The 17,495-nt window shown below is 43.7% G+C and overlaps 1 protein-coding gene across 3 annotated transcripts in view; it reads right to left on the bottom strand.

Moving 5' to 3' along the window:
* The window catches only part of LOC115164658 (citron Rho-interacting kinase), a 120,322-nt gene that overhangs the window by 15,206 nt on the left and 87,621 nt on the right, over positions 1-17,495 (bottom strand). For all 3 annotated transcript variants that reach the window (XM_029717366.1, XM_029717365.1, XM_029717367.1), the window contains 7 exons: positions 11,965-12,075; positions 11,591-11,810; positions 11,260-11,430; positions 1,056-1,229; positions 729-909; positions 353-441; positions 10-114 (listed from right to left, as the gene is read on the bottom strand). In XM_029717366.1, coding sequence (XP_029573226.1) covers positions 10-114; positions 353-441; positions 729-909; positions 1,056-1,229; positions 11,260-11,430; positions 11,591-11,810; positions 11,965-12,075 — 1,051 coding nt within the window. The remainder of the gene's footprint in view (positions 1-9; positions 115-352; positions 442-728; positions 910-1,055; positions 1,230-11,259; positions 11,431-11,590; positions 11,811-11,964; positions 12,076-17,495) is intronic.

Genomic DNA, 17,495 nt, shown 5'->3' with positions numbered 1-17,495 from the left:
TTGGTGTACCTGACTTGGCGGTGTTGAGCAGCTCAGACGCCCCTACAGCACCATGTACCATCACGTCTCCATCAGACAGACACAGCTCAAACTCCTCCAACGGCTTCACTGACTCTGAACAACACAAACAGAGAGAAATCAAAATGTACCGAAAACTACACAGACCAAAATACACCACCTGGCAGCAATCAGGAACACCTGTTAGCCCAGCGGAATAAGAATTGGTTGTTTTGAAAAATACTACTTGGAGTTCGACCTACAGTGAGTGATATTTGTGTCACTGTCCAAATACTTTTGGAGCTCACTGTATTTTATAATCATATTTACTATAGGAACTTTAAAGTTGTAGGACCTTCTCTGGGCTCTGTTTCGTAGATGGTCACCTTGGTCCCATCCAGCACCACATACTTCCTCTCCCAGCCCTGACCACGCTTCCCATTCCTGCAGAACACACACGTCTGTCACTGGGCCAGCAGCATAGATTACCACAGAGTCAGACAATCAATACCTGGGACAGATGAGCGTAATGCTGTAGTCTACAACTATACTTCAGCACTAGAGAGCCATCTCAGATGATATCAAATACAGTATGAGAGATCAACAATCAGTCTACATTGATCAAGGGCAAGCAGACAGGCAGTGTTGATCTATAGTATAGTGCTATTAGTCAAATCTGTTTCACAGTAATAGAAAGTATGAAGTCAACACACCAGAGTTACCAGACCCACCTGGGCTGCTTCATCCACCCCTCCAGACGAACATGTCCACTGGCCTCTTTGAGCTGCAGGCCAGGGGAGCTTCCTTTGTCCCGGCACAGCCCCTCAGCCATATGCAAGGCACAGTCCCCAGGCAGGCCGCACGTGGCAGGAAGACAGCGGGAGCATTTTGGATGGCACAAAGCGTGACATTCTGAAGGAGAGAAGAAAACACATAAAGACAAGGACTGCCAGAAACACAATACTGTACAGGCTACCCTTCTGAAAAAGCCTTGCTCAACAGAAATGTGCCATGCCTAGTCAACGTGACAGGGAGTGGAAAGTTGGAACATAACATACCGATACAGGTGGCTGCCTGACGACCGAAGTGCACAGTATCCAGGCACACAGTACACTTGGCAGCCCTCATGTTGAGTCCCACGGTGAAGCAGTGAGGGGTGTTGTGGTGAATGCTCTCCCTCTGCCTCCCCCTCTCCCTGTCTCTCTGACTGTCCTTCATGCGATGGCCGTACTCTGAACACAGCCAGAGAAGGCAGTGAGTAGGGAAGGTGTCCATAGCAACCACAATGATTGTATGAAGAACACAAATCTGTGCACCATGCCATGTCAGCTGTAAAGGAAATTGCTTCAGATTTCCAAAGCTGAGCACTTAGAGGGAGGAAAGTTTAGTTCAACAACAGTGAACTATGTATGTAAATGTTTTCATTCTCATCTATCCAAGTAGAATACAGACACAAAAACGGTATGTCACAAACAAATAATGGCTCCTTAACATGATAGGGTGATTTTATGTTAGCTGGTAATGTCTAATCATCCAATCTGCTGATTTGAATTTAATTTCTACAATGATTTACCTGACAGTAGCCAAGAATGAGCATTGATACAATATTCCAACATGGTGGTAGACAATACTTTTACTATAAGCTACCAAGAAACATTTCTTTATGATTTATGTATGCATAGACATATAAAGTTACTTTTGATGAACATACTCCTTCATTGAAGTGAACACCAACTTCAGAGCTTGAGTAATTCAGTAAAGGGGCATTACTGGAAAGTGGAAGCTCCAATACAAACATTAAAAACCCAAACTTAGCATACCATACTCTACATTAAACATTTTTTTTAAACATTTAGCAGACACTCTTATCCAGAGAAATTTACAGGAGCAATTAGGGTTAAGTGCCTTGCTCAAGGGCACATCGAATCTGCACCAGCAACCTTTCAGTTACTGGCCCAACGTTCTAACTGCTTGGCTACCTGCCGCCCTAAAGATCTGCCAGTTGATCCTAGTGCGGAGCTTTTAAAATCTGGCCCATTCGGAGTGTGTTAGAGGGTTAAGGATGGGGCAGCAAACCGAGGGCTCCATGAGTTAGGAGAACTTACTTTCAAAAGTGACCCTCCTTCTCTCTGTTGAGTGTGAGAAAAAGGACAAAGGTCTAAGGCATTAGGAGGAAGATGAATATTTGCAGGATGGTAGTGGCCATCAGAAAAGCCTAGGTACTATTACAGTTCCAAGTAGCTTTATTATATACTGCATTATATGGAAATATGGCCACATTGCTGAAGCCCACACAGAGGTCTCATCTGGTGGTGTGTGTGTTAGCTGGGCATAAGGTCTTTCTATAAATAACGGGGACAATGTGTGACATTGGGATACACATTTCTAAATGGTTTGCAACTAAAATAAAAAGGATACGTATACAGTACACTACCATTCAAGAGTTTGGGGTCACTTAGAAATGTCCTTGTTTTTGAAAGAAAACCTTTTTTTTTGTCCATTTAAAATAACATCAAATTGATCAGAAATACAGTGTAGACATTGTTAATGTTGTAAATGGCTATTGTAGCTTGAAACGGCAGATTGTTTATGTAATATCTACATAGGCGTACAGAGGCTCATTATCAGCAACCATCACTCCTGTGTTCCAATGGCACGTTGTGTTAGCTAATCCAAGTGTATCATTTTAAAATTGCAACTGTTGTACTAATTAAAGAAGCCGTAAAACTGGCCTTCTTCAGACTAGTTGAGTATCTGGAGCATCTGCATTTGTGGGTTCGATTACAGGCTCAAAATGGCCAGAAACAAAGAGATTTCTTCTGAAACTCGTCAGTCTATTCTTGTTCTGAGAAATGAAGGCTATTCCATGCGAGAAATTGCCATGAAACTGAAGATCTCATACAACGCTGTGTACTACTCCCTTCACAGAACAGCACGAACTGGCTCTAACCAGAATAGAAAGAGGAGTGGGAGGTCCCGGTGTACAACTGAGCAAGAGGACAAGTACATTAGAGTGTCTAGTTTGAGAAACAGACGCCTCACAAGTCCTCAACTGGCAGCTTCATTAAATAGTACCCGCAAAACACCAGTCTCAATGTCAACAGTGAAGAGGCGACTCCGGGATGCTGGCCTTCTAGGCAGAGTTGCAAAGAAAAAGCCATATATATCTCTTACTGGCCAATAAAAGATTAAGATGGGCAAAAGAACACAGACACTGGACAGAGGAACTCTGCCTAGAAGGCCAGCATCCCGGAGTCGCCTCTTCACTGTTGACGTTGAGACTGGTGTTTTGCGGGTACTATTTAATGAAGCTATATTACCAGATTATATTGTGAATTTTTTTGTCATTATATCCACAATAATTAATAGGAATTGCATTGGGTGTTGCGCAATAGTCTAGCCTACACAATTGCGCACAGTAGACTCGGTGTCCAATCCGAGGCACAAAACACATGAAAACATGAACACATTACCTTGATGCTTTTTCTGTTAAATCTAAGAACACCCTGCTGTAAATCAAGCAGACAACAACAGATGATCAACCTCAATATTAGTTTCAATGTGGTACCAGGCACAACTCTCTTCATGAATGAGACACCAAAATATTCTGGATATTCCTTGCGAACACTGTTTTTCCAGCACTTGGTCTGTTGTTGCCAGAGCCGGGTGGCCCTATATGCTCACCACGCAAGTTGCGTAGGGCCCCGCAAATTATGCAAGGGCCCCACCTCCCCTTCGTGTCAAAGCGGGTGTCAATGTTTACAACTTCGATAAGAGGATGAAGTGGAACTAACCTCCTGGTCACGAAAAGAGAAAAAATAAAACACCATGAGAGTGAATTGCGGGAACAGCAGTCAGGTAAACTTGTGTTCTCTCCTCTCCAAGTTTGATGTCAGCAAATAACTGTGCCGTTAAGTTGTGCTAGCTTGCAGTGCATCTCTCTCTAGTCTATCTGTCTTGCTAACCTAGCTGGGCAGTGCATCTCTTGGTCTGTCAGTGTCTTGCTTGCCAGCCACTTCCAAAGCTGTGTTCTGTGACTTTGTGCCTGACAAAAGTGAGAGTGAAATACAGCTATTATTATGTTTGATAAACACCAACGGGCAACGGTGTTTATAAACTGTAACTCAGGAAAAGATAAGCGCGTCGTGCGTGAACATGCGTTCATATGCACATGCACGAAATGAAACTCGCGCTTTCCAGCAGCAACCTCTGTGGGAACCAGTCCAGACAATATATGGGTGTGATGGCACTCCTCACAGGCGCAAATATTTTAAAACAAGACAATCATTATCTAGTCTCTCAGTGAAGGATTAGTTACAACTCTGGACTAATGCAAGATGGAAAGCAATGGATTGACATTGACTATTGATCTATATATTGAATTTAAAATGTTGATTATCTGGGCCTACTGGGCAATATGGATGCACATCTCTCAGTAAATAATAACCATCAAGTATTCAGCCAAGTCAGAGTAAATAGTAAATAGTATTTTATATTTGAAAATGCAGCCAGTACAATCACAGACTCAGTTGATCCACATCCAGCCTCAGCCAGTACTAACACAGACCCAGTACAGCCGGCTTCAGCAAGTACTAACACAGACCCAGTACAGCCGGCTTCAGCAAGTACTAACACAGACCCAGTACAGCCGGCTTCAGCAAGTACTAACACAGACCCAGTACAGCTGGCTTCAGCAAGTACTAACATAGACCCAGTACAGCCGGCTTCAGCAAGTACTAACACAGACCCAGTACAGCTGGCTTCAGCAAATACTAACACAGACCCAGTACAGCCGGCTTCAGCAAGTACTAACACAGACCCAGTACAGCCGGCTTCAGCAAGTACTAACACAGACCCAGTACAGCAGGCTTCAGCAAATACTAACACAGACCCAGTACTGGCAGTTTCAGCAAGTCCTAACACAGACCCAGTACAGCGGCTTCAGCAAATACTAACACAGACCCAGTACTGGCAGTTTAAGCAAGTACAAACACAGACCCAGTATAGCCGGCTTCAGCAAGTACTAACACAGACCCAGTACTGGCAGCTTCAGCAAGTACTAACACAGACCCAGTACAGCTGGCTTCAGCAAATACTAACACAGACCCAGTACTGGCAGTTTCAGCAAGTACAAACACAGACCCAGTACAGCTGGCTTCAGCAAATACTAACACAGACCCAGTACTGGCAGTTTCAGCAAGTACAAACACAGACCCAGTACAGCTGGCTTCAGCAAATACTAACACAGACCCAGTACTGGCAGTTTCAGCAAGTACTAACACAGACCCAGTACAGCTGGCTTCAGCAAGTACTAACACAGACCCAGTACAGCTGGCTTCAGCAAGTACTAACACAGACCCAGTACAGCTGGCTTCAGCAAGTACTAACACAGACCCAGTACAGCTGGCTTCAGCAAGTACTAACACAGACCCAATACAGCCGTCTTCAGCAAGTACAAACACAGACCCAGTACAGCTGGCTTCAGCAAATACTAACACAGACCCAGTACTGGCAGTTTCAGCAAGTACTAACACAGACCCAGTACAGCTGGCTTCAGCAAGTACTAACACAGACCCAGTACAGCTGGCTTCAGCAAGTACTAACACAGACCCAGTACAGCTGGCTTCAGCAAATACTAACACAGACCCAGTACTGGCAGTTTCAGCAAGTACTAACACAGACCCAGTACAGCTGGCTTCAGCAAGTACTAACACAGACCCAGTACAGCTGGCTTCAGCAAGTACTAACACAGACCCAGTACAGCTGGCTTCAGCAAGTACTAACACAGACCCAATACAGCCGTCTTCAGCAAGTACTAACACAGACCCAGGTGAAGTACAGGCAGCCTCAGCCAGTACTAGCACAACCAGAGGTGTACAGCCAGCATCAGATACAAGCAGCTCAGACCCTAATAGAACAGTAGATTGGCCACCAGTCTTAACAGATTTTATGAGGACTGAGTTAGTGCTCAGAGGTCTATTCAAACCAGGACTGGATTTTACTTACCCTAAAGACAAGTCTAGAAGAGGTTTCCATTCAGGCGTATTACAGAGACAGCTGTCAAATGGGGAAAAGATTACCAGGAGCTGGCTTTCATAATCAAAAACAACGATGTGTATTGTTTTTGCTGTAAGCTCTTTTCTAAAAAAGACTACAAAATAATAAAGGAAGGCGTGAATGACTGGTCAAAAATCAACGCCATTCTGAAACACCATGAGGGTAGTCCTGAACACACAACAATATGATTAAGTGGAGAGAACTTGATCTGTGCCTAAGTTGGGGACAGACTCTTGATCAGATACAAATGACAATTTTGGAGGCTGAAAGAAAGAGATGGCGGGATCTCCTTACACATTTAATAAGTATCACCCAGTCTCTGGCTGAAAGAAACCTAGCATTCAGGGGTTCATCAGACAAGCTCTTCCAACCAGATAATGGAATCTTCCTAAAAGAGGTTGAATTACTGGCAAAATTTGACCATGTTATGGAAAACCATCTCAGCAAAATTAAAGATGGAGAGACACATGCTCATTACCTTGGGAAGCACACACAGAATGAGCTGATACAGATTATGAGTGACAAGATTCTGGAAGGAATAGTGACTCAAGTAAGAGACTCAAAGTACTTCTCCATTATCTTGGACTGCACACCTGACATTAGTCACCAGGAGCAAATGTCCATTATTCTAAGAAGCGTGGTTTTAAAGGGAAAGCCAGACTCCCTTGTGTCCTCCTCCCAGAGTGCTAAGAACCTTGGCGTGACCCTGGACAACACCCTGTCGTTCTCCACTAACATCAAGGCGGTGACCCGATCCTGTAGGTTCATGCTCTACAACATTCGCAGAGTACGACCCTGCCTCACACAGGAAGCGGCGCAGGTCCTAGTCCAGGCACTTGTCATCTCCCGTCTGGATTACTGCAACTCGCTGTTGGCTGGGCTCCCTGCCTGTGCCATTAAACCCCTACAACTCATCCAGAACGCCGCAGCCCATCTGGTGTTCAACCTTCCCAAGTTCTCTCACGTCACCCCGCTCCTGCGCTCTCTCCACTGGCTTCCAGTTGAAGCTCGCATCCGCTACAAGTCCATGGTGCTTGCCTACGGAGCTGTGAGGGGAACGGCACCTCCGTACCTTCAGGCTCTGATCAGGCCCTACACCCAAACAAGGGCACTGCGTTCATCCACCTCTGGCCTGCTCGCCTCCCTACCTCTGAGGAAGCACAGCTCCCGCTCAGCCCAGTCAAAACTGTTCGCTGCTCTGGCACCCCAATGGTGGAACAAGCTCCCTCACGACGCCAGGACAGCGGAGTCAATCACCACCTTCCGGAGACACCTGAAACCCCACCTCTTTAAGGAATACCTGGGATAGGATAAAGTAATCCTTCTACCCCCCCCCCCCCCCCGAAAGATTTAGATGCACTATTGTAAAGTGGTTGTTCCACTGGATATCTTAAGGTGAATGCACCAATTTGTAAGTCGCTCTGGATAAGAGCGTCTGCTAAATGACTTAAATGTAAATGTAAATGTAGATCAAGGAGCACTTCCTTGGCTTTGTGAATGTTGAGGTTACAGGTTTGAATATGTCCACTGTCATCTTAGATAAGCTGAAGATTCCATTTGAAGATTGCACAGGGCAAACTTGTGATAATGGGGCCAACATGAAGAGCAAGCACCAAGGAGTACAAGCCAGACTGCTCAAAAAAATCCCAGAGCCGTGTTTGTCTCATGTGGAGCACCGACTCTAAACCTTGTCATTGCAGATGCTGTCAAATCTTCAAAAGATCCAGTTGGGTTTTTGTGCTAAAGCTCTTCACCTTCTTTTCAGCTGGCACATAAAGATGGAGTGTTTTTGAAGAAACACGTGAACATAACCGTGAAGTCATGGAGTGACACAAGATAGGAAAGTAGGCTCCAAAGTGTTCGTGCAATCAGGTATCAGGTTCCTGAGGTTTGGGAGGCATTACTGGAAGCCAGACACACGACCAACAGTCCTGTGGCCAAAGTGGAGGCACAAGCACTTGCAGAGGAAGTTGGGTCCTACCGCTTCTTGATTTGCTGTGTCGTATGGTGTGAGAGACTGACAATGACAAACAAGGTGAACAAGCTCCTCCAATCCACCTCAATGTAGTTGATATCGCAGTGAATTTAGTCTCAAATGCAAAGGCCTCCCTCACTACATACCAGGAAACTGGATTCTCTGAGGCCCAAACAAAAGCATTTGTGAAGAAATTAATGTGGAGGCTGTTCTGAAAGAGAAGAGACTGAGAAACAGCAAGAGGCATTTCAGATATGAGGCTCCTGATGAACCAGTGACTGATGCACTGAAAAACCTTGAAGTCAACTACTTCAACATTGTGGTCGACTCTGCTGAGACATCCATAGATGAGAGATTTGAAACACTCAACCAGGTGAAAACCAAATATAGACTGCTGTTGAACTTCAGCACTGGCTCTCAGATGTCCAGTGAGTCTTTAAAGGCTCACTGCATGGAAGTTGAAAACACTCTAACCTTCAAAGATGACTGTGACGTCAGTGGAATGGATCTGACACACAAGATTCAGAATTTACCTGATCTGCCATCAGGTAAGATGACTGCCTTTGAGCTGCTTTCCTTTCTCTGTGATAAAAACCTGGAGGAACTCTATCCTAACCTTTGGATAGCACTAAGAATTGCAATCACCCTACCAGTAACAGTAGCATCGGCAGAGAGGAGCTTTTCAAAATGAAAGCTCATCAAAAGCTACCGGAGTTCTTCCATGTCACAGGAATGTTTGAGTGGTCTGGCCATCATAAGCATAAATCATGATGTGGGGAAACACATGTCCAATAATGACTTCCTTGATGATTTTGCCTCAAGAAAGTGCAGAGAAATATTTTGATGGTAATATTTTAATTCAAACATTAAAATGTTTACACACTTAGTAACATTTAAGATTGTATGGCAGAAGTGCATGTGTGTAAATGACTGCTTAACTAACTATGTGACATACTTTCTCCATTTCTTCCAGATAGTCCAGATAGACTGGTGTCCATGCTGATGCTGAAAATGCCCAGGCTGTAGAGGGAACCAAAGTTAATCACACAGATGTATAGGTTTTATATTACTATTTTGAGACATATAGCTGCAGCCATAGCCCATAGCCTTATGTTTACATTGTTAAAAGCTAATTGTATAATATTGTGAGGACTGGACTAATTACCAGGCAGCAGAGCCAAAGCTCTATATTTTCTACAATTTCTTATGTTAATATTAATATTCACTTATCTTAAGATTCTATAGAAAATATTTTATTCAATAAATATTGTTTGTTTATACCTCAATCTGTTCTGTATAGGTCTACTTATTGTTAGACCGACAGATGGAGCAAACTGTTTTAAAGTAGGGAGGATTGTAGTGGGAGCACTGGGGTGTCAGGTGTAACTGTGTGGCAATGGCAAATGGTTTACATGGCTCACGGGTCAGGTAGGAGGGCCCCTTAGCAGAATTTTCCTAGGGCCCCAGGGAGGTCAGGACCGGCTCTGGTTGTTGCATTGCATGTGAAATCACAACAGCTGTCCATCACTTGACCTTCATTTGGAAGATTCCTTCCTGGATCAGATGATGTGTAAAAATATCACAGTGTATCTTATCAGCCGGACACCAATCACGCATCCGACAAGTATTATGCATAGTTATTGAAGAACCACATTAATGACAGTATCGATTTAGGTTTTAAGTATCAAGGTAAGGTGACTCTTTTGGTTAGAAGCATTCGATTTTGCAATTGCATTAATTGTTTTGGATTTTTTGTGCCCATGAAAACTATTTTCACCCTGTAACATAAGGATACACAAACTGTTATATAATTACGCTGCATTTCTGAGATGTTTATATAAAAACCTGTCAGACAGCCAGATCCAGGATTCTTACAGGATTCAAGTTCAACGACAACTAACGCTGCCATAAATGTACAGAAAAATAATGTTTTATGACACACGATTTTGGAATTCATCAAAACACCAACCATGATACAGGGTTAAACATTTCAATCAACTTGTGAATTGTATATCTTAATGTAATGACATGAAGAAAAATGGCAGATTATTATCAATGACTTATTTGATACATTTTTACTTAACCTTTGTTTAACTAGGCAAGTCAGTTAAGAACAAATTCTTATTTACAATGACGGTCTACCAAAAGGCAAAAGGCCTCCTGCGGGGACAGGGGCCTGGGATTAAAAATACAAATAAATTAAACAAAAATATAGGACAAAACATACATTACGACAAGAGAGACAACACTACATAAAGAGAGACCTAAGACAACAGCATGGCAGCAACACATGACAACACAGCATGGTAGCAACACAACATGACAACAACATGGTAGCAACACAACATGGCAGCAGCACAACATGGTAGCAGCACAAAACATGGTACAAACATTATTGGAAACAGACAACAGCACAAAGGGCAAGAAGGTAGAGACAACAATACATCACGCGAAGCAGCCACAACTGTCAGTAAGAGTGTCCATGATTGAGTCTTCGAATGAAGTGATTGAGATAAAACTGTCCAGTTTGAATGCTTGTTGCAGCTCGTTCCAGTTGCTAGCTGCAGCGAACTGAAAAGACGAGCGACCCAGGGATGTGTGTGCTTTGGGGACCTTTAACAGAATGTGACTGGCAGAACGGGTGTTGTATGTGGAGGATGAGGGCTGCAGTAGATATCTCAGATAGGGGGGAGTGAAACCTAAGAGGGTTTTATGAATAAGCATCAACCAGTGGGTCTTTGCGATGGGTATACAGAGATGACCAGTTTACAGAGGAGGATAGAGTGCAGTGATGTGTCCTATAAGGAGCATTGGTGGCAAATCTGATGACCGAATTGTAAAGAACATCTAGCCGCTTACCTGCTGATCTATAAATTACATCTCCGTAATCTAGCATGGGTAGGATGGTCATCTGAATCAGGGTTAGTTTGACAGCTGGGGTGAAAGATTACGATAGAGGAAACCAAGTCTAGATGTAACTTTAGCCTGCAGCTTTGATATGTGCTGAGAGAAGGACAGTGTACCGTCTAGCCATACTCCCAAGTACTTGTATGAGGGGACTACCTCAAGCTCTAAACCCCCAGGAGGTAGTAATCACACCGTTGGGGAGAGGGACATTCTTCTTACCAAACGTACCAACAGCTGTAGAAAGTTGTCCATAAACTGGTACCCTAGTTTATAGAAAGACCCATAGACACTCCCATGTCCACTACTTCTCCAGAAGGACTCACCCTCGGGGGTGGCAGCCTCCTTCCTGCGGCCAGAGTTCGAGGTAGCCAGCAGGTTGCTCGGGCCCTGCTGGTGCTCAGGAGACTTCACCATGGCAGACATCATCATCTGCTGCCGTGTTGTGGCAGGGGTGTCAGGGGTACCACCATGGTCCACAGGCTTGTACTGGACCGCTGGATGTGTGTATAGAGAGAGAGAGAAATCATAAAGGGAAAGTCATTAGACCTGGTGTGAGTTTGATGTGCTGCTTGTTGTGAGATAGCATGTGCTGGACCACAGCAGTGGTCTTCAGTGGGATTATTTCCTGTTTATTTGAGATGACAGTGTCCTCACCCTCCTCTCGTAGGGCGCGCAGCTCCAGTCTCATCTTCTGCAATGCATCCTCCAATTCAGAGCAGCGGGTGCGCTCCTTGTCCAGGGACACTTTCATGTCACTGTACTGCAGGGGCACCGGCTTCATGGAGGGTGCAGGGGACACCTGCTGGGGCACCTGGGACTGGCCCTGGGATGCCATGGCAGCCAGCAGGTCCTCTCTGCGCCGCCCAAATAGACCCTGGGACAAACATACACAAACACACACACAACTGTCACTGAAAAACATTCTGAGAAAATATTTGGGTAAAATGAAAAGGTGCTCTAGAAATGGTAATGTATGTATTAATGCACTCTGTGTCACTGTACCTGTATTGTGAGCTGTCCAGTCTCACCTTTTTCTTCTTGGAGCCCCCCTGGTCCACCCTGGCCTGGAGGAAGTCTATGAGTTTGGATTGCTGGGTGATGGTCCCCTCCAACTTCACTTTCTCATGGGAGTACACAGCCTGCAGGTGGAGCTAAGTGAACATTACTAAGGCAATGCATTTCTACTCTGTCTGTCTGTCTGTCTGTCTGTCTGTCTGTCTGTCTGTCTGTCTGTCTGTCTGTCTGTCTGTCTGTCTGTCTGTCTGTCTGTCTGTCTGTCTGTCTGTCTGTCTGTCTGTCTGTCTGTCTGTCTGTCTGTCTGTCTGTCTGTCTGTCTGTCTGTCTGTCTGTCTGTCTGTCTGTCTGTCTGTCTGTCTGTCTGTCTGTCTGTCTGTCTGTCTGTCTGTCTGTCTGTCTGTCTGTGTGTGTGTGTGTGTGTGTGTGTGTGTGTGTGTGTGTGTGTGTGTGTGTGTGTGTGTGTGTGTGTGTGTGTGTGTGTGTGTGTGTGTCAAATCAATTCAAATGTTATTGGTCACATACACATGGTTAGCAGATGTTAATGTGAGTGTAGGGAAATGCTTGTGCTTCTAGTTTCGACAGTGCAGTAATATCTAACAAGTAATCTAACAATTCCACAACAACTACCTAATACACACAAATCTAAAGGGATGGAATAAGAATATGTATATATAAATATATGGATGAGCGATGGCCGAGCGGCATAGGCAAGTAATAGATGGTATAAGATTAAGTATATACCTATGAGATGAGTAATGTAAGATATGTAAACATTATTAAAGTGCCATTATTTAAATTGACTAGTGACTAGTGTGTGTGTGCATCAGTGTTAATTTTGGTACTCTTTTTAGATTTAGTCTTAGTCTTAGTCATTTAGACTAAAATATCATTAAGTCACATTTTTGTCATAATATAATGATTTAGTCTAGTTATTCAAAACGACGAAAATAGTGGGCGATTTAAGTAAACAAAATGCCCTTTCTTTTTAGTCATATTTTAGTCACATCACATTTGTATTGCCTCATTAACCTATAGTAAACAAATCACTGACTTCCATGTGCACAAACATACATAGCCTTGTTCTACCAAAATATTTTTCGGCTTAACATCTGTTGTGGAAATTATTACTCAATGATTCTCTTCCCAACGGCCAAATTGACAGTAGAACACATTACTCTGCAGCAGATAATAAATCACATCCCTTGACAAGGGCTCCAGACTCATATTTCCCACAGTGCCACCAACTTTTTCAGTGGCACCAGCCCATGATTTTGTAGCACCACATTTTTTGTTATCATTCATCTTATAAAGTAATTCACAGTGCTTTAGACTGTGTAATAGACTAATGAGATGGTAGGCCATTCAATAAATACGTTGTTTCATCTAACATGTCCAAGCAGGAATGCATGATTCAAGATATTTTGATGTGCAACCTAATCCAGTGATTGTCATGAATTGTAAGTTGACAATAGGGTATTGTTGTTTGTTATATTTTAATGTTAAAATAGGGTTTCAGAATTTTCAGAATTGTTTTGTTCAGTAAATATGAATTTTCATACATCTTTGTGTGCACTAATATCATATATATTCATATTCATATATATCATATTTCTCAAATGATTGCCTCGCCTGGTTCACCAACTACTTCTCTGATAGAGTTCAGTGTGTCAAATCGGAGGGCATGTTGTCCGGGCCTCTAGCAGTCTCTATGGGGGTGCCACAGGGTTCAATTCTTGGGCCGACTCTTTTCTCTGTATACATCAATGATGTCGCTCTTGCTGCTGGTGAGTCTCTGATCCACCTCTACGCAGACGACACCATTCTGTATACTTCTGGCCCTTCTTTGGACACTGTGATAACTACCCTCCAGACGAGCTTCAATGCCATACAACTCTCCTTCCGTAGCCTCCAACTGCTCTTAAATACAAGTAAAACTAAATGCATGCTCTTCAACCGATCGCTGCCTGTACCTGCCCAGCACTACTCTGGACGGTTCTGACTTAGAATATGTGGACAACTACAAATACCTAGGTGTCTGGTTAGACTCTAAACTCTCCATCCAGACTCACATCAAACATCTCCAATCCAAAGTTAAATCTAGAATTGGCTTCCTATTTCGCAACAAAGCATCTTTCACTCATGCTGCCAAACATATCCTCGTAAAACTGACCATCCTACCGATCCTCGACTTCGGCGATGTCATTTACAAAATAGCCTCCAATACCCTACTCAATAAATTGGATGAAGTCTATCACAGTGCCATCCGTTTTGTCACCAAAGTCCCATATACTACCCACCACTGCGACCTGTATGCTCTCGTTGGCTGGCCCTCGCTTCATACTCGTCGCCAAACCCACTGGCTCCAGGTCATCTACAAGACCCTGCTAGGTAAAGTTCCCCCTTATCTCAGCTCGCTGGTCACCATAGCAGTACCCACCTGTAGCACGCGCTCCAGCAGGTAAATCTCTCCTTCGGCCGCCTCTCCTTCCAGTTCTCTGCTACCAATGACTGGAACGAACTACAAAAATCTCTAAAACTGGAAACACTTATCTCCCTCACTAGCTTTAAGCACCAGCTGTCAGAGCAGCTCACAGATTACTGCACCTGTACATAGCCCATCTATGATTTAGCCCAAACAACTACCTCTTCCCCTACTGTATTTATTTATTTATTTTGCTCCTTTGCACCCCATTATTTATATTTCTACTTTGCACTTTCTTCCACTGCAAATTTACCATTCCAGTGTTTTACTTGCTTCATTGTATTTACTTCGCCACCATGGCCTTTTTTGCCTTTCCCTCCCTTATCTCACCTCATTTGCTCACTTTGTATATAGACTTATTTTTCTACTATATTATTGACTCTATGTTTGTTTTACTCCATGTGTAACTCTGTATTGTTGTATGTGTCAACCTGCTTGCTTTATCTTGGCCAGGTCGCAATTGTAAATGAGAACTTGTTCTCAACTTGCCTACCTGGTTAAATAAAGGTGAAATAAATAAAATAAAAATATATGCACATTTATTTTGGGGCTTATTCACCACATGAGGAAGTGAACTCTAAACACATTAGCTAGCTCTCTAATTAAGCATTAAGGCATGAGGAGGTGCCTGGATACAGCCCTTAGCCATGTTATTTTGGCCATATAACACACACCCCCGAGTGCCTTATTGCTTAATTAGAGATCTAGCTAATGTGTTTAGAGTTTTCACTTCCTCATGTGGTGAATTCTGGAGCCCTATTTTAACAGTAAAATATAACAAACAACAATACCCTATTGTCAGCTCAAAATTCATGACAATGGCCAATGCGCATTTCGCGCACTTCGTAATTTAAAGCCATATCAAGTATCTGGGTTGTAAAATACAGTAGTTGCTTTTGAGTTCAATATCAAGAGATTACAAATACAAATTATACCCACAGAAAGCTGAGAACAACAGTAGTTGTTTTCATTGCTATGTATTTCCCGCAATTTGAGTTTTTAATCCTTTTTCCTAAGCCTTTTTCCTCTCGTTTTGAAACTGCAGTAAAATTGCAGTAACTTCAGTCGACTGTGGTATTTTGGATGCAGTAATTGCAGAATAACATCTAAATGCAGTTACACAGCAAAATTACTGCAGTAAAAAAAACAGTGTTATTCTGGCCACAATCACTCGACCTCAACCCAATTGAGATGGTTTGGGATGAGTTGGACTGCAGAGTGAAGGAAAAGCAGCCAACAAGTGCTCAGCATATGTGGGAACTACTTCAAGACTGTTGGAAAAGCATTCATCATGAAGCTGGTTGAGTGTGCAAAGCTGTCATCAAGGCAAAGGGTGGCTATTTTGAAGAATCTCAAATATAAAATACATTTTGATTTGTTTAACACTTTTTTGGTTACTACATGATTCCATATAGGTTATTACATAGTATTGATGTCTTCACTACTTTTCTACAATGTAGAAAATAGTAAAAATAAAGAAAAACCCTGGAATGAGTAGGTGTGTACAAACTTTTGACTGGCACTGTAAGTATTCACACCCCTGAGTCAATACATGTTAGAATCACCTTTGGCAGGGATTACAGCTGTGAGTCTTTCTGGGTAAGTCTCTAAGAGCTTTGCACACCTGGAGTGTACAATATTTGCACATTATTCTTTCAAAAATTCTTCAAGCTCTGTCAAGTTGGTTGTTGATCATTACAAGACAGCCATTTTCAAGTCTTGCAATAGATTTTCAAGCAGGTTTAATAACAAACTAAATATGAAAAAAATTTGTTTACCCATGGAAAAATACAGGAATCTTCCAGACAAACGAAACACTTTTTTTGCCCGCTTTGAGGATAATACAGTGCCACCGACGTGGCCTGCTACCAAGGACTGTGGGCTCTCCTTCTCCGTGGCCAACGTGAGTAAGACATTTAAACATGTTGACCCTTGCAAGACTGCCGGCCCAGATGGCATCCCTAGCTGGGTCCTCAGAGCATGCGCAGACCAGCTGGCTGGTGTGTTTACAGACATATTCAATCTCTCACTATCCCAGTCTTCTGTCCCCACATGCTTCAAGATGGCCACCATTGTTCCTGTACCCAAGAAAGCAAAGGTAACTGAACTAAATGACTATCGCCCCGTAGCACTTAGTTCTGTCATCATGAAGTGCTTTGAGAGACTAGCCAAGGATCATATCACCTCCCCTTACCTGTCACCCTAGACCCACTTCAATTTGCTTACCGCCCCAATAGGTCCACAGACGATGCAATCGCCATCACACTGCAAACTGCCCTATCCCATCTGGACAAGAGGAATACCTATGTAAGAATGCTGTTCATTGACTACAGCTCAGCATTCAACACCATAGTACCCTCCAAGCTCATCATTAAGTTTCAGTCCCTGGGTCTCAACCCCGCCCTGTGCAATTGGGTCCTGGACTTCCTGACAGGCATCCCCAGGTGGTGAAGGTAGTTATCAACATCTCCACTTCACTGATCCTCAACACTGGGGCCCCACAAGGGTGCATGCTCAGCCCCCTCATGTACTCCCTGTTCACCCATGACTGCGTGGCCATGCATGCCTCCAACTCAATCATCAAGTTTGCAGATGACACAACAGTAGTAGGCTTGATTACCAACAACGACGAGGCAGCCTACAGGGAGGAGGCTCGGAGTGTGGTGTCAGGAAAACAACCTCTCACTCAACGTCAACAAAACAAAGGAGATGATCGTGGACTTCAGGAAACAGCAGAGGGAGCACCCCCCTATCCACATTATTGGGACAGCAGTGGAGAAGGTGGAAAGTTTTAAGTTCCTCGACGTACACATCACGGACAAACTGAAATGGTCCACCCACACAGACAGTGTGGTGAAGAAGGCGCAACAGCGCTTCTTCAACCTCAGGAGGCTGAAGAAATGTGGCTTGTCAGCCAAAACCCTCACAAACTTTTACAGATGCACAATTGAGAGCATCCTGTCGGGCTCAATCACCACCTGGTACGGCAACTGCATCACCCACAACCGCAAAGCTCTCCAGAGGGTGGTGCGGTCTGCACAACGCATCAACGGGGGCAAA

The sequence above is a fragment of the Salmo trutta genome, chromosome 27 (assembly GCF_901001165.1).
Source record: "Salmo trutta chromosome 27, fSalTru1.1, whole genome shotgun sequence".
NCBI classification, from domain to species: Eukaryota; Metazoa; Chordata; class Actinopteri; order Salmoniformes; family Salmonidae; genus Salmo; species Salmo trutta.
This window is presented reverse-complemented; position numbering and strand designations above follow the sequence as displayed.